This window comes from Crocodylus siamensis, chromosome 3 (genome assembly GCF_052110815.1).
Source record: "Crocodylus siamensis isolate JL-2025a chromosome 3, ASM5211081v1, whole genome shotgun sequence".
NCBI lineage: Eukaryota > Metazoa > Chordata > Crocodylia > Crocodylidae > Crocodylus > Crocodylus siamensis.
Window position 1 is genome coordinate 227584624 of NC_143397.1, and position 19673 is coordinate 227604296.

General features: G+C 40.2%; 1 protein-coding gene across 8 annotated transcripts in view; it reads left to right on the top strand.

Moving 5' to 3' along the window:
• Window positions 1–19673, top strand: part of OXR1 (oxidation resistance 1) — a 490067-nt gene that overhangs the window by 385089 nt on the left and 85305 nt on the right. For 6 of the 8 annotated variants that reach the window (XM_090040493.1, XM_090040490.1, XM_090040496.1 and 3 more), the window contains 4 exons: window positions 4712–4819; window positions 6029–6148; window positions 10685–10729; window positions 12860–13012. In XM_090040493.1, coding sequence (XP_089896619.1) covers window positions 4712–4819; window positions 6029–6148; window positions 10685–10729; window positions 12860–13012 — 426 coding nt within the window. The remainder of the gene's footprint in view (window positions 1–4711; window positions 4820–6028; window positions 6149–10684; window positions 10730–12859; window positions 13013–19673) is intronic. The other 2 variants (XM_090040495.1, XM_090040498.1) reach the window with 1 other exon arrangement.

Sequence of the window (19673 nt, forward strand, 5' to 3'; positions counted from 1 at the left end):
AGTGCAGATCCCAGAGGGTCTGGGGCAGGAAGCATAGATCCCAGGGTAAGTGCCACACTACACTCATCACCTGTCCCACCCAGACTGTACCACACATCTGACATCTGTGCCACATGCAGCACCTCTGCATACTGTGCAGGTCCCAGACTAGCTGGAACAGACTCTGTGGGTAGCACACATCCTGGAGTGCGTGGGGCTGGTGCTGGCTGCTAAGCCATTAAGGCTTCTGGATCTTTCCTTACAGTATCACTTGAGGCATAAGGTAATCAGCAAGAAATAAAAACTGTTTGAAAACTCCCACATTTATCATCTGATTTTTTGATTTACACCCTATAGAAGGATTCTGAAATATATTCCAGATTTAAATTTTGGGCTATTTCCTTCTCCTCCCTCCTTCCTCACCCCCACTTCCCCCCCCAAACAAAACAAAAAAAACCCACTACTAGGTGTGTTATGTTTTGTGGAAACTTTGTTTTGGTTTGGTTTTGGGGGAGGTGTGTATTTGTTGTGTTTTGTTTTTGATCAAACAACCTTTGTATTCTCCTGTATAGTTGAGTATTCCATTATTATATTAAAAAGAAAAAGGGGGGTGGAAATCAAGGATGAAGTTGACCTGTCAGTCCACTGTCTGAGATGAATGAAAAGCAAACTACTTATTTGCACCATTTTAGTGTATAAAGACTATCCCTCCTGCATTCCCGATGTACTGCTCCTTCATATTTTCCCAGTTATCCTTCCATTATTTCTATATTGTCTTTATGTGTGGTCTGCCAACACTTAATTATTCACAGTTAATGAACAGAAAATGCGTCTCTGAATAGACCCTTTGTCAGATTAGTATTTGTATGTAGCTCAGCATATCCCTACTAGTGTATTTAAGAGGTATGCATTTAGAGGTCTATTGTGTAAATCTGATCATATTTATAACATAAATTTGCCTTGCCACTCAATCAGAGATGCTGGTTTAGGAAAAAAAATTAAACACAGCACACTTAATGTGGTTTAAATGTTGTTATATGCAAGCAAATTCAAAGCTTTATGTGGACACAAATTATTTTTATTGGACTACTTTAAAAAAAGGAAAGACAATACACAATAGTATGTACTTCCCATACATTGTTTATTTAAATTTTAAGGAAAAAAATGATGGTACTAAAAACTGTTGACATGCTAATTATAGCACACCCAAAGAACTGTGCATGATATGCCATGGTTGTCCACTCATCTAATTCAACAGAGTTTAACTCTCTTCCACTTAAGTTATTGCGGCACCTCCAGTTTCACTGTCACTATCTGGGGAATCACTTGCACCACTTAGTCGTTCCGTTTCAGAATCAGATTGAGGCAAATGTGGTTTAGAACTACTTAAACCACATTCTCTTTTACTAAAGGATGGTTTTATCATCCTTAAGTTGATAAGTTTTATCAACTTATTATCACACTGCATCTTCTTCGCTAATTGTGCTTCTGACTGATTCTCCAGAAGCAAGAGATTTTAAGAAATAGAAAGAAGTTTAGCAGTGCCTTCATTAGGTTTTTGATTTAACCTGCACAGCCAATTAGGTGAATTCATAATCTGATTTTTGGTTTGGATTATTATATGAGTGTATTTACCTTCTTGTTTACAAATCAATAAAACGCATATGTGCTCTCTCACACACTTCCTAGGGATAACCACCTGAAAAACATTAATTACAACTTTGAAACTGCCAAGGTTGTCTAATAGTATATTGGCATCCATTCATTGTTACTAATGAATTTAATGAAACAATGAATTTTTAGAAATGGAAAATTTCCTACAGGAAAATAAAGCACATCCCTGCGCTCAATCAGAATATTATTCACTAGCTTTTTGTAAAATTATAAGTTTGAATAAAGCTTACAATAAGCTTGCATATGATTACAGCACAGCAGGTATTTCTCTAATTTTGGCATTGTTTTTACAAAAGCTTATAGTTTTCTAAAATCTTAATATTCCCCTTCTGTCAGCTTCCTTTTCATTATAAAAAAAATCTTGTCTTAGAGTAGTCGTCTTTTACTTTTCATTGTTGTAAATGGATGAACATTAGTTATGAAAGCCTAGTTGTGTCAAATGCCAAACTTTATTACATCACCTCATTTTAATTGACCAAGATATCTGCCGACCTTGTATAAATAAGCCATCTGCTTCCCATTCCTTTCTATAAATGAATACATTCTTAAAAGTTAAGAATACAGCTTGTTTTGTCACGTCAAATGGAAATCTAGATGGTCCCTCACTCTGAATTCCCTTTGCTCTCACAGAATAACCCTGTTGTTCAAATGTGCATAGTACAGTTTTTTTCCTAAGAAATATTGAGCTAACAAGAAAGACAGCCTTTACTAACATTGTCAGTTTTTTCATGGTCACTCAGTCTAGTTCCCTGCTGCTTCAAGCAGCCACGTTTCTATAATCCCATGCATAAACTTGCTAAGCAGCCTCAGGAAAAAAGGACTTGGTTTTGGCCACAGGACTTCTTTGGAAAACCATAACAAACCATTAAAATTCAGCTTGCTTATGTTATAAGAATTGGTTAGTACTGCTGGGACAGGCATCAGCTTTAGAGCTTTTTCAGCAAGGCCCAATGTAGGACAAAAGGAACAAACAGCCATTTTTGTTCTGTTGTAATGTATTTAGCATCAACAAGTATGGATATGTAACAAATACTTTGATTCCAGATTGTTTTTCTTTAGAAGTATTTGACATTGATATGCGTGCTAAGGATGTTAGATTAGTGTTTTGTGCCATGTAAGTGTTATGGAATGGGTACACAAGCCATTCGTTTTTCCACACTATTTAGGCAAAACACCTGCTGATTAAATGATGAGTAAAATTTATCTTTATTAAATACTCTATATATAATATGTTAATAAAAATATAATTTTGGGTCCTATCCAGTTCTGTGTTGAATATCTGTATTCTGGTAAAAGCATTCAAAATGGAAATGACAAATGTTCATCTTGAAAGTAATGAAAAAACAGACTAAAGCAATGCATTTTCCAAGTGTCCAGTTAACTTCCAGCAGTGTTAAGATATACTTATATTGAGGGAACAAACATATTTATGAAGTATAAGAATTCTCCAAAGCTCACACAATGTCAAACAACTCTCAAATTTTCTTCACCCCTTTTTTATTTGAAACATTGGTTCCAGTAGGCTTCATTTTTTAGATAAAATTCAGAAAGCGATGACATTATTAAATAGTACCAGGTTTAAATACTGAGAAATGATGGAACTAAGCTAAGACAGCGACTTCGAACTCAAAATCTGATGCAACTGACAAAGAGGGTACAAGTCATAGGACATCCTCTTTAGAAAAAGGAAGCAGTTGGACAAAAATGATAATGCTTCATAAGTGCCCCTCTGTTAATGCTGCTGTCATTGGATCAACTGCACTCAGGCTATGGAGCCTTCAATAAATCAAACATGAAATGGGCCTTACAAACTCACCATTGTGTCCATGTGGCAAAGGAGATCAGACAGCCGAACATATGCTGACTGACTGCCCTCTATATGGTCCACCAGAGGGAGCAAACAGTCTGAAATATTGAAGTAATATTGATGGATCTACTCTTAAATGGTTGGAGGAGTCAACTTTCTGAAGTCATATACAAGAAGACTGTCAGTGGAGCTGCTTGTAGATTTTTATTATATGAATTGGTCAACATCCTGTTTTGTTTTCCTAAAATGGAAATGTGTGAGCACTTAGCATGCATGGACTTAGCTTCATCCTCATCGCTGAGGAGATCTGTTTGGGGTCTTGAGAGTAGTAACCCCTCAAATTCTAGTAAAGAGGACCAGAAAGGGGAGGCAGAAATGAGAATCTTGATTAAAGTTATTATCTAGAAAGAGGAGTAAGAGTTCATAACCTTTTTATTTTAGTCCATAAATAAGATTTCATCAGCTCTTATTTTTGATCCATCCCTTGAAGCTGTCACTCAGTTCAGCAGGAGATTTGCCTCTGTCTGGCAATAAAGCTGAAATGGACTTATAAATTTAGTTTATCTTATCGAGATAAATGTTTTCCCTCTTTGTACCGTACATTGTGGGTAGTATTGCAGTGTAACATAGACTTACAGGTACACTTTTCATTTTATGCCTGCCTACATCAGGTACAGTTTTCAACATGTGACAGTAGATTAAGAGGTAGTCTTTATAAATGATTCTAGATGTGCCTTCCCTTTTCTCCTATCTGTGAAGATGATGGAGACATCAGCTCAAAAACAATCTTGTTCTTAGGTTGTCTGATCCTTTTTGTGCCCAGTTGTAGCCATGCTGATCTGTTTTTGGTCATATTTTTTCTAAGTTAAGCGATCATTACCTAAGTATTATTTCCTTTTGAAATGGGAAGGAAGAGAGCATCAGTGCCATGTACTGTGTTTTACAAGAAATGAGGTCTGCTATTAATGGTTAAGGAATTGTAGTAGAGGAGGTAGTATCATGGGTTGCTCAGTGACACCAGTGGAAATGCATTCTGGCATTCCTTGTTGAGTTCCATTGATCTTGGGGCTGTTGTCTGAACCTTTAGCCCAACGTACATGCAAAAAGAACCCCTTTGGGAGTGAAGAGACAAGGTAGCAGTGGCCTATGTACGCTGTATTAAGATTTAAACTCTTGTCACATGAAGTTTGAACATACAGAGTATTATAAAGGAAACTTTAACACTTTATTTCTTTGTTTCAATTAATACAGGTGGAATCAAGAGATACTTTGAACAGCATTGCCTTGAAATTTGATACAACACCCAATGAACTGGTTCAATTAAACAAACTTTTCGCAAGAGCTGTTGTTCCTGGACAGGTACTGTTTCTTCAGTATGAGTAAATCATGCATATTAACATCTTTGTCTCTGTTTAGATTGCTTGTGTACAGCTTCACCCAGCTAAAAAATTAATAGCTTAAGGTAGTGCTTTACTACAAAGATCTTTCAGTGTGTCATAGCTTTTGTTATCTTTCTAATGGTTTGGTTAACAGTTTGTATTCATTCTGAAATCTTGCCAACTTTACCAAAAAGACAGCAGCTAAAATCTCTACAAAAATAATATAAAAACAAGTGGCAGGTCAGCTACTGTATTTACATGTACATGTTGCTTATGCTAAGAGAATTCCAATTGCCGTCCATGCATGCTTTTGCCAAGAGAGGGGGATGCTGTCATTTCATTTAGCTGTTTTTATATTTAAACTCCCAGTGAGTGAAAACTCAGATACATTTTCATATGAGTCTAAGGTTGTCTCTCCAGGTAAATACGTACAGTGAAGTTAAAAAAAAAAAAAACAAAAACAAAAACCAACAACAACAACAACTGAATTTAGAGATATAAAACAAGTAACTTAAAGAGTGAATGGACTGAATGTGTTTCCTAGCAGTGCCTTGGAGTGACTCTGCCCTGCCTTTTGTCTAAGTAATTGACTAATGGTACTCCTTTCTGTGGAAAGTTCAAAGAAGTACTTCACTTTTATTGCAGGTATTTAAACTAATCTTTATAGCAACAGACAAGTGTGAATTAGTACTTCTGGCATACTGCAAGTAGCTATCTTTATCTGGTTCTTTGACTAGCTGAGTTTTCTTCTCTGCTCCATTACTACTCATAGTCATTATTACCTTAACGTAGCTTTTCAAACTTTTAAATGAACTGATGACAAGAGATATATACTAGAACAATGTCTTTGAGCATGTGATGAAACATATTTTGTGTTGCGTGTTTTACTGTGTACCAAAACAGTGGAAATATTATTGTAAAGTATATATTTTTTTCGAATATTATTGTTCTATGTGCATCAAACAGTCATAAAGGAATTTCAATTAATATTGTTTGCTTTGCTAGAGAGACTACAATAGCACTAATAACTTGCAACTAACCTATATTATGGTGAAGAAATACAAAAGCATAGCTTAACTGGAGAAGAAGTTATTTCATGTAATACTGTAAATCAATTAAGAAAAAACTGTGTAACTGAAATAGCTAATTTAACTGTTAACCACCATATCTTTCTTTAATTTCTTTATAGATTTTGTATGTTCCTGACCCAGACTACATTTCTAGTGTGGACAGTTCCCCTTCTCTCAGTCCCATAAGTCCCTTGTCACCTACCTCTTCAGAAGCTGAATTTGACAAAGCTACAGTAAATGTAGGTATACAATCTGTTACCATTTGAAACACTCTCCAAGACCAGAGAAACCCATGCAATTGATGGGCTACGTTGATTTATGGTAATGATTATTTTGCATTACAAGGCTGGAATTACAGGGAAATTAGTATTTACATTAGAAACAATTTAACTTTAGCTGTAACTGTTAAAATTAAAGCTTTCTAGCAGAAAAATTGACTTAACTTCTGGTTCTTGTAATTCCTGTGCATTATGCAAGAAAAGTATACCATTTTACTAAAAGTTTACTTAAGTTTTACCAAACGTGTTTTCCTCTTGCTAAGACATCTCTCTTAAAATAATAATAAACAGGTCTTATAACTAGGAAGTATTATGCAGCATTGGAGACCAGTGGGACATAACTGCTCATTGCTAAACTTCCAAGTAAGTGATAACACTGGCCCCAGGCAGATGTTAAAATAATGGCATGATTTGGACCTGAGGAATTGTTTGCCCCATCCTAAACATCTCATATCTTTTCATATGCACATGAATGGCAGGACTTGCGATGTTTGGGAAGGGGCATAAAATTCTTCACATCCCAACTGTGGAAGTTCTGAGGCCAAACTAGGACCCGATGCTGCCCCTGGTTCAATCCCACAGATCTGGCAGGTTTCTCCCAGATGAGGATCGAGATGGGGAATGGGCAGTTTTGGGGTCTGAGACACAATGCATTGGCCATTGGATAGCCCTAGGTCTAAAAACTGCATGCATAGTGTGTAAAAGTCCCAATGCACTGCAAATCTGAGATCGGGGTGGGGTTCTTCCTGATATTAGGTTCCCCTGTTCCAAGCTTTCCAACTCTGTACATGCAGCTCAGCAATGCTGAGTGTGAAATTTTTAGACCCAGGACTGCCTCATGTCTAGGGGTTGCTCTGTGCCACATCCAGAGGCCTAGCTGATAGGGAATCAGATGGAGGACTGAAGGGATGTCTCCTGACCAATCCTAGTGGCAAGGCTCCTCCATTGCTTCAAGTTTGCAGCCTTGTCCTGACTCCCTCGACAAAGCTGCAAATGCATTAGGCATGATGGGGGAACCAATTAGCCATGCTGCGCAATTTTTTAATACCCTGCCTCGCACTGTCCCCCACCTGTGCCGGGTAATGCTGCACACATGCTGGATCCATTTCAGAGCTGAATTGGGCCAGTTCTGCTAATGAGCTGATTGACAGTGCTGGGACAGGACAGCCTTGGGTCTGGGACATGCAACATTTTCAATTTAAGGCATCATACAAATGAACTACAAAAATGCTGTACATCATGTCAGGAACAGCAGTGGTGCCATACAGTGGCAAATTAGCCACAAAAATTGGCTGAAAGTGTGAAACGTTGCAACTTTATGATGCAATTAACACGTTATTCGCTCCATAAAAGTAACATCTACCAGCACCTACAGATTTTCCTATATAAGTCTTAATTTGCTGAAGTTCCATGACAAAAGTGAAACTTTGACTTGTCTTAAAATTGAAGGAGCTTTGACCCTCTTCATTTATTTCTGACTTTGCTGTTACAATTCATTGTCCCAGGTTTTTGAACTTAGAATCATAGAAAATTAGATTTGGAACAGACCTCAGCAGGTCATCTAGTCCAACACCCTGCTCCAAGCAGGATCATCCCCAACTAGATCATCCCAGCCAGGGCTTTGTCGAGCTGGGCTTAAAAAACCTCAAAAGATGAAGATTCCACCACCTCTCTAGGTAACCTGTTCCGGTGCTTCATCACCCCCCGAGCCTAGGCACATGCATTTAAAAAGCCTGAGCCTGAATTGATTCAGTACTTGCAGGTTAGTCTAACCTGGCTAGGCAAAATCAGTTTTGTAACCAGGCAAACATCTCAGAAGTGCAGGCAAATGCCTGCAGTAGCTCTGACTAGAACCCGGGGGGGCACTAGAGCAGCCCTTCCTTCCTTCCACAGCATGGAGCTGAGTGGGGTGTGGCCAGACTGGGTAGGAGCTCTGATTAGCCCAGCAGGGAATTAATAACAGTGTTTATCACCCAATTAAGAAAATAACAGGGACATTACCAGCTACTTGTTGATTCAGTCTGTTTATTTTACCTGAAGATTCAACAGGGACCCATAGCCAACATGTGGTCTGCTAGCTCAGGGGTTGTCAACCAGGGGTATGCATACCTCCAGGGGTACTTAGAAAGGTTGTAAGGGGTACGTGCAGGTGAGTGAGAACAGTGTGCGCCCTGGGGCGTGGCGGTGACATCTACCCCAGTGCATTCACCTCTTACATGGAGGAAGGATGCACCAGCTGCCGCTGGCCTCACACAGCACACCGTGTCATCTTCCCACTCCCCACCCCAGCTCACTCTATAGGTAGGCTGCTACTCCTGCAGCAGAGCAGGGGTGTGGTAGGTTGTACATGCAATTGGCCAGGCGTAAAGCCAGTCAGCAGCCCACAGAGCTGTGATTCGCCATGGCAAAGTAGCACAGCGTGCGGCCAAGTGGGGCAGTGGCTGTGGCCTCCATGTGCGAACCCCACTGTCCCCCATTTTCAATCCCTCCCAGCTTCGCTGCTGTGCATACCCACAGGAGGGCATGGTGGGTGCTTGCCCCCAGATCAATACGTGGGTCAGGGGAGGCTGTGGGCTGCTGGGGTTGGGGCAGCGCCAGGCTGTTCTTGGCAGGGGTGTTGGGCTGAGCTGGACTGGAAGAGATTTGGGGGGGCTACAGACTTGCTGTAGCCCCTCCCAGCGCTGCCACCACCCAGCCTGGGCTTGTGACTGGGCTTGTTGGGGGGGAGGAGATTGCCCCAGGGAAGAGGGAATTGGGCAGGGGAGACCCCTGCCTCCTGCACTGTGGGGATTGTTCCATGACCCGGCCCAGCCAGGGCCCCATTCACAGTAAATGTGGACACAGGCGGTCCGAGTCATGGGACAATTGGAGCCCAGCGTGTTGTCCGGGGGCGTGGGCAGGTGGCTGCTGCCACTGTATGTACCGCGGAGGAACCGGTGACGGGAGGGGAGTACATGCCCCGCCCCCCCACACCCATGGATGAGCCACTGGGCTCCAGTTGTCCCAAGTGCACGCTCACCTCCCTCCCCCCACCCGCCACTAATTTTTTTTTCCCTCTACCTGTGCAGCACCTGCCCCAGCCCCATTCCATCCCTTACCACAGGGATCTCAATCTGGCCCCAGTGCCATTAAAAACAAGAAAAAACTATAAGGGGGTACATCAGCTGAAACTCTGAGACTGAAGGAGTATGCTTGTTAAAAAAGGTTGAAAACCCCTGTGCTAGCTAATACACCCTCAGCAAGGCAAAGCAGGGGGGAGAATTCCTGTTTAGCAGGGAGTGGTGAGGGGGAGGAAGAGGAGCTGCAGCCAGGGAGCAGAGGAGAGGGACCAACCCTGCTGAGGAACAGAGAGCCCTGCCCAACCCAGAGAGCTGGGCAAGTCTGGTTTTGTTTTAAACCAGTGAGGTGGCTGGGACAGACATTGCATAAACCGCTCTGAGTCAAATCAGTTAAGTCTGATACTACATTCAACCAGGTTTATCTCAAACCAGTTTCAGCCATCTGAAACTGGTTTATGTGCACTGAGCATCTGTTGTGTTACAGGTTTAAATCAGTTTCTGATCACTTAAACTGATTTACATGTAATGTCTGTCTCTAGCCCTAGTGAGAGAGTTTTTCTAATATCCAAGCTAAACCTCCCTCGCTGCAACTTGAGACCATTGCTCCTTGTTCTGTCATCTGTCAGCACTCAGAACAGTCTGGCTTCATCCTCTTTGCAACCACCCTTCAGGTAGCTGAAGGCTGATATCAAATCCCACCAAGCCTTTTCTTCTGCAGACTAAATAAACACAGCCTCAGCCTCTCCTCAGAAATCACATGTCCCCTTCCCTTAACCATTTTCATTGTCCTCTGCTGGACTTTCCAACATCATCTTCCCACATAACAAATTCTCTGCCCTCCTTCTCTCCTCCCCAGCTTTATTTTTGTATTTCTACAGTCAGTTACTGCCATGCTGATAATGTTATAAACAAAGTTCTGACCTGAAACTGAATTTTCTGCCTTTACTGTAAAATGAAGGAACAAGTGTACAGAAAAATGTTCCTATCTCTTTCTTCATTCCTTCTAGGAATAACTATTAGAATATAAGTATGGATATAGCAGGCACACGGAGAAATTGCTCAAGTGAAAGGGAAATCAAAATGTTGGAAATAGACCTGTCAGTCTGTGAATGTAGTATATATTCTGGATATGGTAAAAAGGAAAACCCTGTTATCCTGTTCTATTTTTCAGGAGTTATTTTGCTCACATTCCAAACATGGGAGTAAAATAGTAATCTGCAGGGTTTGGTGGCAACTGGGTATATCTCTATATTAAGTGGATCGTGTGGTTTAAAGTTGGGATTATCAAAGAATACATGAATGAATTAAACGTATATATTTTCTTCAGAAAGTTTATTTTCAAATTTAAGAAACATTTCAAAAGGGAAATAAAGGATTGCCATGTGCCTCGCAGGATGATTCTTAAACATTACAGTAAATAAATCCGCTTTGTTTATAGCAAAGACCGTCCGCTTTGCAAGAAGCCATGGTAACTTCCAGCAATGTAAGTATGACTTCTATGTAGCGCATGCTAGCCGTGAGCCTAGAGCAGTGGTTGTCAACCTTTTTAGATTTAAGGCACCCTTTTCTTAGACTTAAGGCACCACTCAGAAAATACCTACTCTTGACTTTCAAACTTTTTTTTGATTACTGAAATAAAATAAAACAATTCTTCTGTTGCAAAGAACTCAGAAAGCCCACAGCAGGTCAGCAAATTTTTGACACTGTGGATTCCTATTCGAAATCTCTGGGTTTATCTTGTGAATCCTGTGTAGGTGCCTGTCCACCTACCAATGCTAATATTGCCTGGCCCCCTTTTAAAAGGATCTTGTGACACTTGGGTTAACAAGCTTAAAGGCCAATCTTGGAATGCCAGCACAATTTTGAAGATCCGCTGTGGGACTGGACAATGAGAACCAGGGCAGAGTGTAAAGAGATGCAAAGTATGTGGGGTTTTGATCAACAAGTCTGATAACTCATTGTAGGAGAAGTTCCGATAAGCTTTGTCACATCAGAAAACTCAAACTGCAGCTTGGATTGGTGTTTAAATTCAGTTATAAATATCTTGGGCTTCCGGGTATCATTATCTGCTTAAAACCAAATGGGAAAGCTACTATGCTGGTAGATTTCAAATGCACTTGATTAAGCATCAGTTTTAAACTAATCCCCAGGAAACAGAAATATCAGTAACTGGAATTAGTACAGAAATCTACTACCAACATTTCTGCAGTTTCTCTCCCTTTTTCAATTCCTATAGTGTCCTATCTGACCAGTGTTACTAATTAAATATAGGCATGGCTTACCTCATGGAAAACATCACTTAGAAATATCAGTAAATATTTTTAAATAGTGTAATGTCTTGCTTCTTAGTGAAGTACAAAGTCTGGTCAAAATAGTGCCTGTTTATGTGCTTATGTACTGTCACAAGCCTATGTAACATTTTCGGAAGAAGAAAGAGAAAGGATTTAAGCCCTGGGAAACCTGCTGCCTAAGAGCTTTCCTTTACTTAGAAATTTGCTAAAATGCTTTGTTTATTTGCATACCATCCCACCCTTGCCAAATAAGACCAGCATCTTCTCTTGGGCACGCAGAATAAAAAAATCAGTCAGAATCTCTTCTCTCATTTAAGATGCACCCCCCCCAACTTTCAATCACTAATTTTAAGGGGGAAAGGTAAGCATGGTATGTGAATAAATAAGGGATGACCTATTTTATTAAATTTCTGAAATGTCAGAAAGCCCTGAAGTAAGGCTATGGGCCAAATGGATTGATGACAGAATACTTGGTTAATACCCCTTGGATTGTAGAGCAAATTACTAGTATTAATTTTAATGGTGAACAGACCTGGAAAATTAAAGATTGAAAGGAATGATGGAAGTCTCAAAGCACAAAAAAACCCAAACCTGGGCTATTTAATGTTATTATGAATAGCATTTATTTTTATAAGGAGATGATTGTGAACATTGAAGGTTTTCTAATCATGTGTGGAGGGTTTTTTTCTTGCTTTTAGAAGTAAATTAGGCCTTGGAGCAGAGTCTTCACTCCTCCTTTCTAGTTTTAAAAGAATGATAATTGTCAGGTTCTGTTCATGTTTGGCAGTGGTTTTTGCATCAGATGTACAATGTGCCTTTCATTCCTAACTGGTAGTACTGCAGCCTCAATCCAGGTTTTTTATTCCATCTCTGGCTTTATAGAAAGTCTGATTTGCATCTGTGAGCTTCCACTTTCTTCACTGAGTTTGCAGAAGAGTCACTGAGGGCAACTAAAACCTGCTCTTGATGTTATGGAAGACAGTCCTGCAGGCTGTTTCCTTCTTGCATGATGTAATACTTCAATTTGTTTTTGTGCATCTTGTTTATAAATATCCATATTGTCCGTTTGCCTTTACCTAATCATTATGGGACAGAATCCTTGCATGTGAGAGCTTCATTGTAGTCAAGCTTTGATTCACTGGAGCTATGATTTCCATCAGCTGAGTGTCTGGCTGTCCTTCAATATTTAAGGTATACGGAGCCACAGTTTCAACTGCTCAGCATTCAAATAGGAAATTAGAAAGATTAGAACTGTGTATATACAACTGCATGCACTCATATTTTTTTTTGCACCTGGCAAATACATTTTTGGGTTCTTGTAGGATCCAGATCGGCTGCAGCGGAAAGAGGCAGTTGCTTCACCAGTTTTTGCATCTGTTCGTCCTGCAAGAGTGGTATCATCCACCTCGGAAGAAGAAGAAGCATTTACTGAAAAATTTCTCAAAATTAATTGTAAATACATCACTAATGGCAAGGTACTTAAGCCTCTGACTATTGAGCAATTTGTGTGTTAAGTTCTACTATGTAAAACAGAATCCAAGGTAAGTTTTGTCCTGGTAGACTGATGTAGTTAATCTTGTTGGCTAAAATATTTAAGAAAAACGTATACTCCCTAGATTCCTATACTTTACTTTTTTGCCATATTAGTTGATTTGTCACTTATTGTGACAAACTGCCTGTAGCAGGGTGGTCTGTCCCTTTTAGAGGGAACAGTCAGTCATGTGAGAGAATCAAGTGCTGCAGGGCACTTGAATAGAAAAGGTGTCCTACTAGGGGCTTTAAAAAGTTTCCAGAAAAGTAGCAAGAGAGGAACAGCCTGCCACATGGAGGAGCCAGGCTGCTTTGCTGAAGCCAGAACCAAAGGGCTCCCCTCCTACAGCATTTTAACACATCCTCCAATGCGTTCTGATTGGAACGTATCAGAACGCACTCAGTTAATAGAGTCTGCTGGTATTTTCAAATCCGGATGCTTCAATGTGCTGCAATGTCTTGTGTATTCAGCATCCCCGCTTTTCAAAATGGCAGTGGTGGTGCTTTAACTAAAGCTTGTTTAACAAGCTTTAAACTGCTCCTCTCACCATTTTGAAACACAGGACACTGAATACATGAGACACTGCAGGTGCTTTAATTAGAGTGGCTCCCAAGAGCCGCTCTGATTAAAATGCTTCCCCCATCTCTCTCCTCCCTGGGTGTACAGACACCTCTAGTGCCTACTGACAGGACAGAAAGGTTTGTTTTTTTTCACAGAAAGGGAATTCTGTGACTCAAGAATGATTAAGTCTAAGACGGGGCTTGTCAACCTTTGAGGAGCCATAGGACAAATTAACAGAGCTTGGTCTAAGGCAGGATGTTGCCTGTGATCCGGGCATCATTGATACACCCTGAATGCAGCTGATTTCCCCCCCCCCCCCGCTGCATCATTCCCTGTGCCATGGATTTTTGTACTGCCAGGTCCCCTTGCAGCCAATTACTGCTGCCATTGTCTGGGTGCCATGGGCCAGGTAAAATCCCTTTGCAGGCTAAAACTGGCCCACAAGGCAATAGGCTGCTGACCTCTGGGTCTAGGAAGCTCAGCAATGACTCATGAGAAATCACAGAGCTGCTTATTTTAGGCAACTTATTCAGCTGGAATTGAAAGTACTGTTAATTCTCTGACTGTGCTCCTTCAGCATGAAGCAAGGTCTTCATTTAAATATTTCAGTGATACTTCTGTGTTGATTAGAAGTGTCTGGGGAGGGGATCTGACTAGGATTTCTGTTGCTGTCAGAAACCCTAGTATAATACAGTAATTCTGGTAGAATTCTTTTGCTAATGTAACTTGCTCTGCTTTAGAAACTATTTTAATTTAGAGGAATCACTTTTAGTTACAATAGAAAGTTTGTTGGTTAAAAGAAAATAAACTATTTCTTCAGGAACTGAGTTGGACGGGAGTTTGCTGGCATAACTGTGAGAGTCTTGTCGGCAATCCCTCGTTTCGAGGATGGTCTCTACCATAGCTCATGGATGGGTCCTGAGGTGACTTATGAGTCCAGTTCTTGAGCCACAGATCTGCCTACAGAAATTGCTGGTCTTTCCTCAGGGGAGAGTAGGCTACAGGCTGGGATTCTTCTTCTTCCTCTGCTCTCCTTCTCTGCTTTGAGGGCAAGATGCTTTACCTTGAAATGAGCTGCCATTTGGTTGAGCTTGCTGGCATAGCTATACCTGTATAACTACATCAGGAGAGCATTTCTAGAATGGGCTTCTCCTTTATTGGTAAAAACATGCCTTTCCAATATGGCTTTTTCCAGCTCACTTTTAGCAAAATAATCTGCATGAGCAAAAGTGGAGTCTTGCCAGTATAGCTTTAATCTCTGCTAAGGGGTTTCTTTTGGTCAGTCAGATCCTGTTCTTGACTGACATGTGTCCCTAGAAAAATTTGTAAGGTAAATTTAATCCTCATAATACAAAACCACAAGTTCATTGTTAATACTGTTCTGTCACATGTTTGTGAGTTTACTTTGTGCCCTGTCTTCCATTCCTAGATTTGACTGAGTTCTGTGAGCTCTGGTTAGTATGCCTTATGTTTTTTCAAAGAAAGACTGTGTAACTTCCATAGACTCAAATGAAGAAAGATGAGAACTGCAGGTTGGAAGTTAGTGAATAGTGGCGTAGGGGAGGGATATCAAACTCCGTCCTGGAGCCGGCCTGCAGGCTGGACTGGGACTGACCCTTGTGGAGCGACTGCAGCACTGGGTCCAGCCTGCAGAGAGCACAGGGGATCAGTTTGGGGTACAGCCTACACCTTGGACTCGCTTTACACTGTACAGAACTGCTTCAAGGAGCATGTGCCCGGTGCTGGTCCCGGGGGCCATGTACATGGCAGGCCCTGGAGCTGTTGTATGCTACATATGGTACACAGGACTGGAGTGGCTGTACATGCTGCACAGAGCTGGCACATTTGCATGCACATCTGCACTTCTATAGATTTTTCTGGAGATAGTCATTTGTGAGCCAGAGCTCATATCAAATGCTATATGCTGTATTTCTGCTTGATAAGGAAAAAAATCTCTTGTGTTGTGACTTCCCATAAAGGCTTAGGAATTTAGGAGCTTAAGTTTTCAATGAATGTCGTTGGGAGCTCTGCCCTCACTTGCACACTGATGAAAGTTTGGCTAGCATCTTGAGACATCTTGGAAGGTGTAAAACAAATTAAAATTCTTTATTATTATAAGTTCAGGTAAAACTAATGTTACATTTGCTAGACAGGAATGAATGCCAAATAGTCTATCCTGCATTTTTCTAAGGATCACACAGGATATAAGATCTTGCTGTCATAGTACTGCATAAGCATAGAGTGAAATAACATTTTTAGCCTTCTGTAAAGTTCTGCAGTTCTTGTTTTTTCTTAAATCAGTTGTGAAATTTTCACATTGGCATACAGGTCTACTAAAATTGATCTTTTGTATCCATAATTGGAAAGGAGGACAAGTTCTTGACCCTGTCTCTTGCTAGTTGGTTGCTGTGTCACTTGTGTACTATAGTTTTATATTTTAACTAATTTGGAATACTTTTGTCAGATGAGTGGATAAAGAAGAATAAGCTAACATTTTGTTCATATTCAAAAAGGCTGTGGTAAACAGTTGAGGAATGAGGAGCAAAGTGTTGTCTTGGATCAAAAATTGCCTAGGTAATAAAGCAAAGAAGAAGATAAAAGGGAACATTTTTCCATGGCAAAAGATTAACAGAAGGTGCCTCAAGACAGTTCTCTATCCTGTGTTTAAGATTGAAGGAGGGGGTTCTGCTGTGACTGATGTTGCTTACTATTTAAAGAATACGTATTTGAAATAATCTTCAGTCTGCATGAGTGTTGGACTTGTCTTAAAAGGTGTTGTTTATGTACACCTGAGACTTCAGCTAAGCCTCTTCAAACTGATCTTGATTGTTTGGGATTTATTTCAGCTGTTGCGTGCCATATGTTAATCTTGGTAGGGGGATATTCCAGTACCCAAGGTCAGCTTATCAATACTAGAGCCAAAGAGAATCAAATGTGCATGTGCTCTAAGGAATTGTCTTTATGAGGATACATGGGGAGATTAACCCACCACAACTGAAGCTGTGAATTTTAAAGTGGATTAATTAAATAGCATTATTTCTCTGTATGGACACACTTAATTCTGAGAGTGTCCACACAGAAGTTTCATGAGCTTTTAATCCATTTTGAATTCATCTCTTTAGCCTCATGTGAGTTAATTTTCTTGTCTATATTAATGTGGGCAAGCTATAAGACTGTGGCTCTGCTTAACAGCTAAAGCATTTCCAGGTAGTCTGTTGCAGTAACTATGGGCATTTTTACACACGCTTCTGCATGCAGTGCTGGATGGTTTAATTAGCCAGACCTGCTAATTAAAAGTGCCTGTGCATCACATGTATCAGCATTGCCATGCGTTCTTGTGCTGCACAAATTTAGTTTTAGCGGGGCGGTTTGAACTAAAGCTCTTTTTATGTGTGTTTATTTCAAAGTGCTCCACCACCATTTTGTCAGCGCGGAGACACGCAACAACACTGATACACGTGACGTGCGAGGCCGATGGAGCATGTCAATTTCCATGCTCCAGCAGGCTCAGTTAATCAAGTCTGCTCTGTTGCGCTAGATTTCCAGCTTGTCCAAGCAAGTTCTGAGCACGTGTAGGAGCCCTGTGTGGCTCAAGTAGACGGACCAAACAGAACTGTAACTGGGAACTTATTACCGTGGACACCTTGCACAGCACATGCATTCCCTGAATTTTGTTTATGTTCTGTAAAAGCTGCTTCAGAAAAAGTTGTAGCTTGTATTAGCTGTTTACATGCATGCACCCTTAAAACTATGGAGAAAATCTGAGTATCATAGGGCAACCTTTCTGGTGTGAATTAGAAATTTTGTCTCAACTGAATAAGGACAGTGTCATATGAAGAACTATCATCCATTGAGATATCCATGACTGCTTAAACTTCATTCAAGTTAAATTTCATCTTCACCAGCAAATTTGTTTTCATAATGTGGCACCTTTGGAGGGGGTCTACCAGCCCAACCTGCCTGCCAGCTCTTTCCTGGCCCCCCACCTCACCTCCAGTCTCTTGCCTGCCATGACTTTGATGTTATTATGCTTGCAGGTGATTGAACTACATCACTGGGGGCTAAGCTTTTGAGCAGGTGTGCCACAAGATAAGTGCTGTGCCTTCCTGCAAGTGCCACTTTAGCCCCCTTCCTCTGCCTCATCTGCCACTGATTTCTGCTCCATGCCACTGTATTCCTTGCTCCCTCCCTGTTCCACCACATGCCACACACAGGCTACCTGTGCCACTTAGGGAATGTGTAGCATGGGTTGGCCACCCCTGGACTAAATGATCATTGCAGTGCATTTTTATCCTATGATTCTGGGATTCTGCAAGTAAACTTAGAGTTTGTATTTTTGTTTGTTTTCACTGTTAGACAGAAACAGCAGAGTGACTTTCTTGTACCCAAATGTTGAAGACCTTTTTTTTTTTTTTTTTTTTTTAAGTGCCTGTGACTATAACTGAAGGCATGTCATGTCTCTTCCTTTTTAAGTAAAAGTAGGCATTTTGCAATTTGACGGTATAGGCAGTAACAGTTAAGATGACAACTAATCTCTAAAGAAATTGCTTTTTTAAAAGTATGAGCACATAAATTGCTTGAACTCTACTTGTCCTTGGTATAGTAAAAAAAAAAAAAAAAAAAAGCAACATACAGAAAGGACAAGCAGCGATGAGACCCAGTCCTGGGGGAGAGATTTTTTTGCTGTGATTTCACCAATAATTCTGTGATAATCCAGTGTCAGCCACCAAGATCTTTATGCTCGAGAAGTCAGGTAGTCTCACTGTTCCTAGCCGTATTAATTACTCTGAAGATGATCAAATGGGGCATGTTGGTGAAGGACTTTAAATTACAGTGACATCCCTAAAGTGTGCTAGATGGACTTGAATTTTAGTTTCTCTCTTCTTCTTAAATCCCCCTCAATTCATTTCACAATTTGTTTTCAGCGGTGCTCTATAATCTTACCCATTTAGTCTTTTTGCAATGAAAAATCTTACATATTTGCAGCTTTTTGCTATTTGAAGCCAGAAAGGAACATCACTGGGTGTTTTAAGGATTCTGTTTTAGGGAGGGCTCTGTCTTACTATTGCATTCAGCTGCCATTCGGGTAATTACTCCTATGTAGAAGTTCTAAGAGGGTTTTTATTGTCTTAGACAAATTGAGTAGTCTGTAGTAACACTCTGGCCTAAATTTAAAATTTGTGTATACCAGTTGGAACATTACAACCTTGTAATAATGAATAGGCCCCGTCTCCTTAATCTGTAGTTTGGCTTCAGTTTCCTGGCATGTTATACATAATGGACTTTTGTGGCATTTATATATTCCGAAAGTGGTTATGGTTTTATACTGAAGGCATTTTTTTCATTACAAGGAGATGTAACTTTTTAAATTGGTCACATTTTAGTTTCAAAGTAGTAGGTGTACCCACATACATCCTTGGGAATATTGTTGTTTGGTGGACGCTGTTTCTTGGTAGAGGTCTTTATGTTAAGACAAGGCTTTGCAGGTAATGACTTTTTAACTAAAATATGTTGGTGTGAGCTGTGAAAATGCCTTATACTTTATTAAATAGGCTTGTTCCTTCTGTATGTTGTGTCCTTCCTCATTTCTTCCTCCCTTCTACCTTTTTACTTTACATTACTAGCAAAAATTCAGATCTGGGTAGACTGTAGTGCTTAGTAGAACTTCTTCCAGCTCACATTTCCAATTATTATCAATACAGTTTCACTTGGTGTCCTTTCTGCTGTTGATCATGCATAAACTAAAATTAGCATTACTTTTTGTTTTAATGCCAAATGTATATGGTATGTTTTAATGCTATACTTTTCATATTTTATTATATGTATATAATTCTGAATGGAGGTCTGTCTGCAAAATTCTGTATGGAGACTTCTGATGTAGCAGTCAGAGTACTACTTTCTAGACAAATTAAACTCTTACCCTAAGACCATTGAAGCTCTCAAGGAGAGCAGTGGTATTAGAACTAGTGCCCTAAGTTTTTTTATATTGTATAATTTATGTTCTACCCATTTCTGTAGTAAAATGTTATAGTTTCTGAACACAC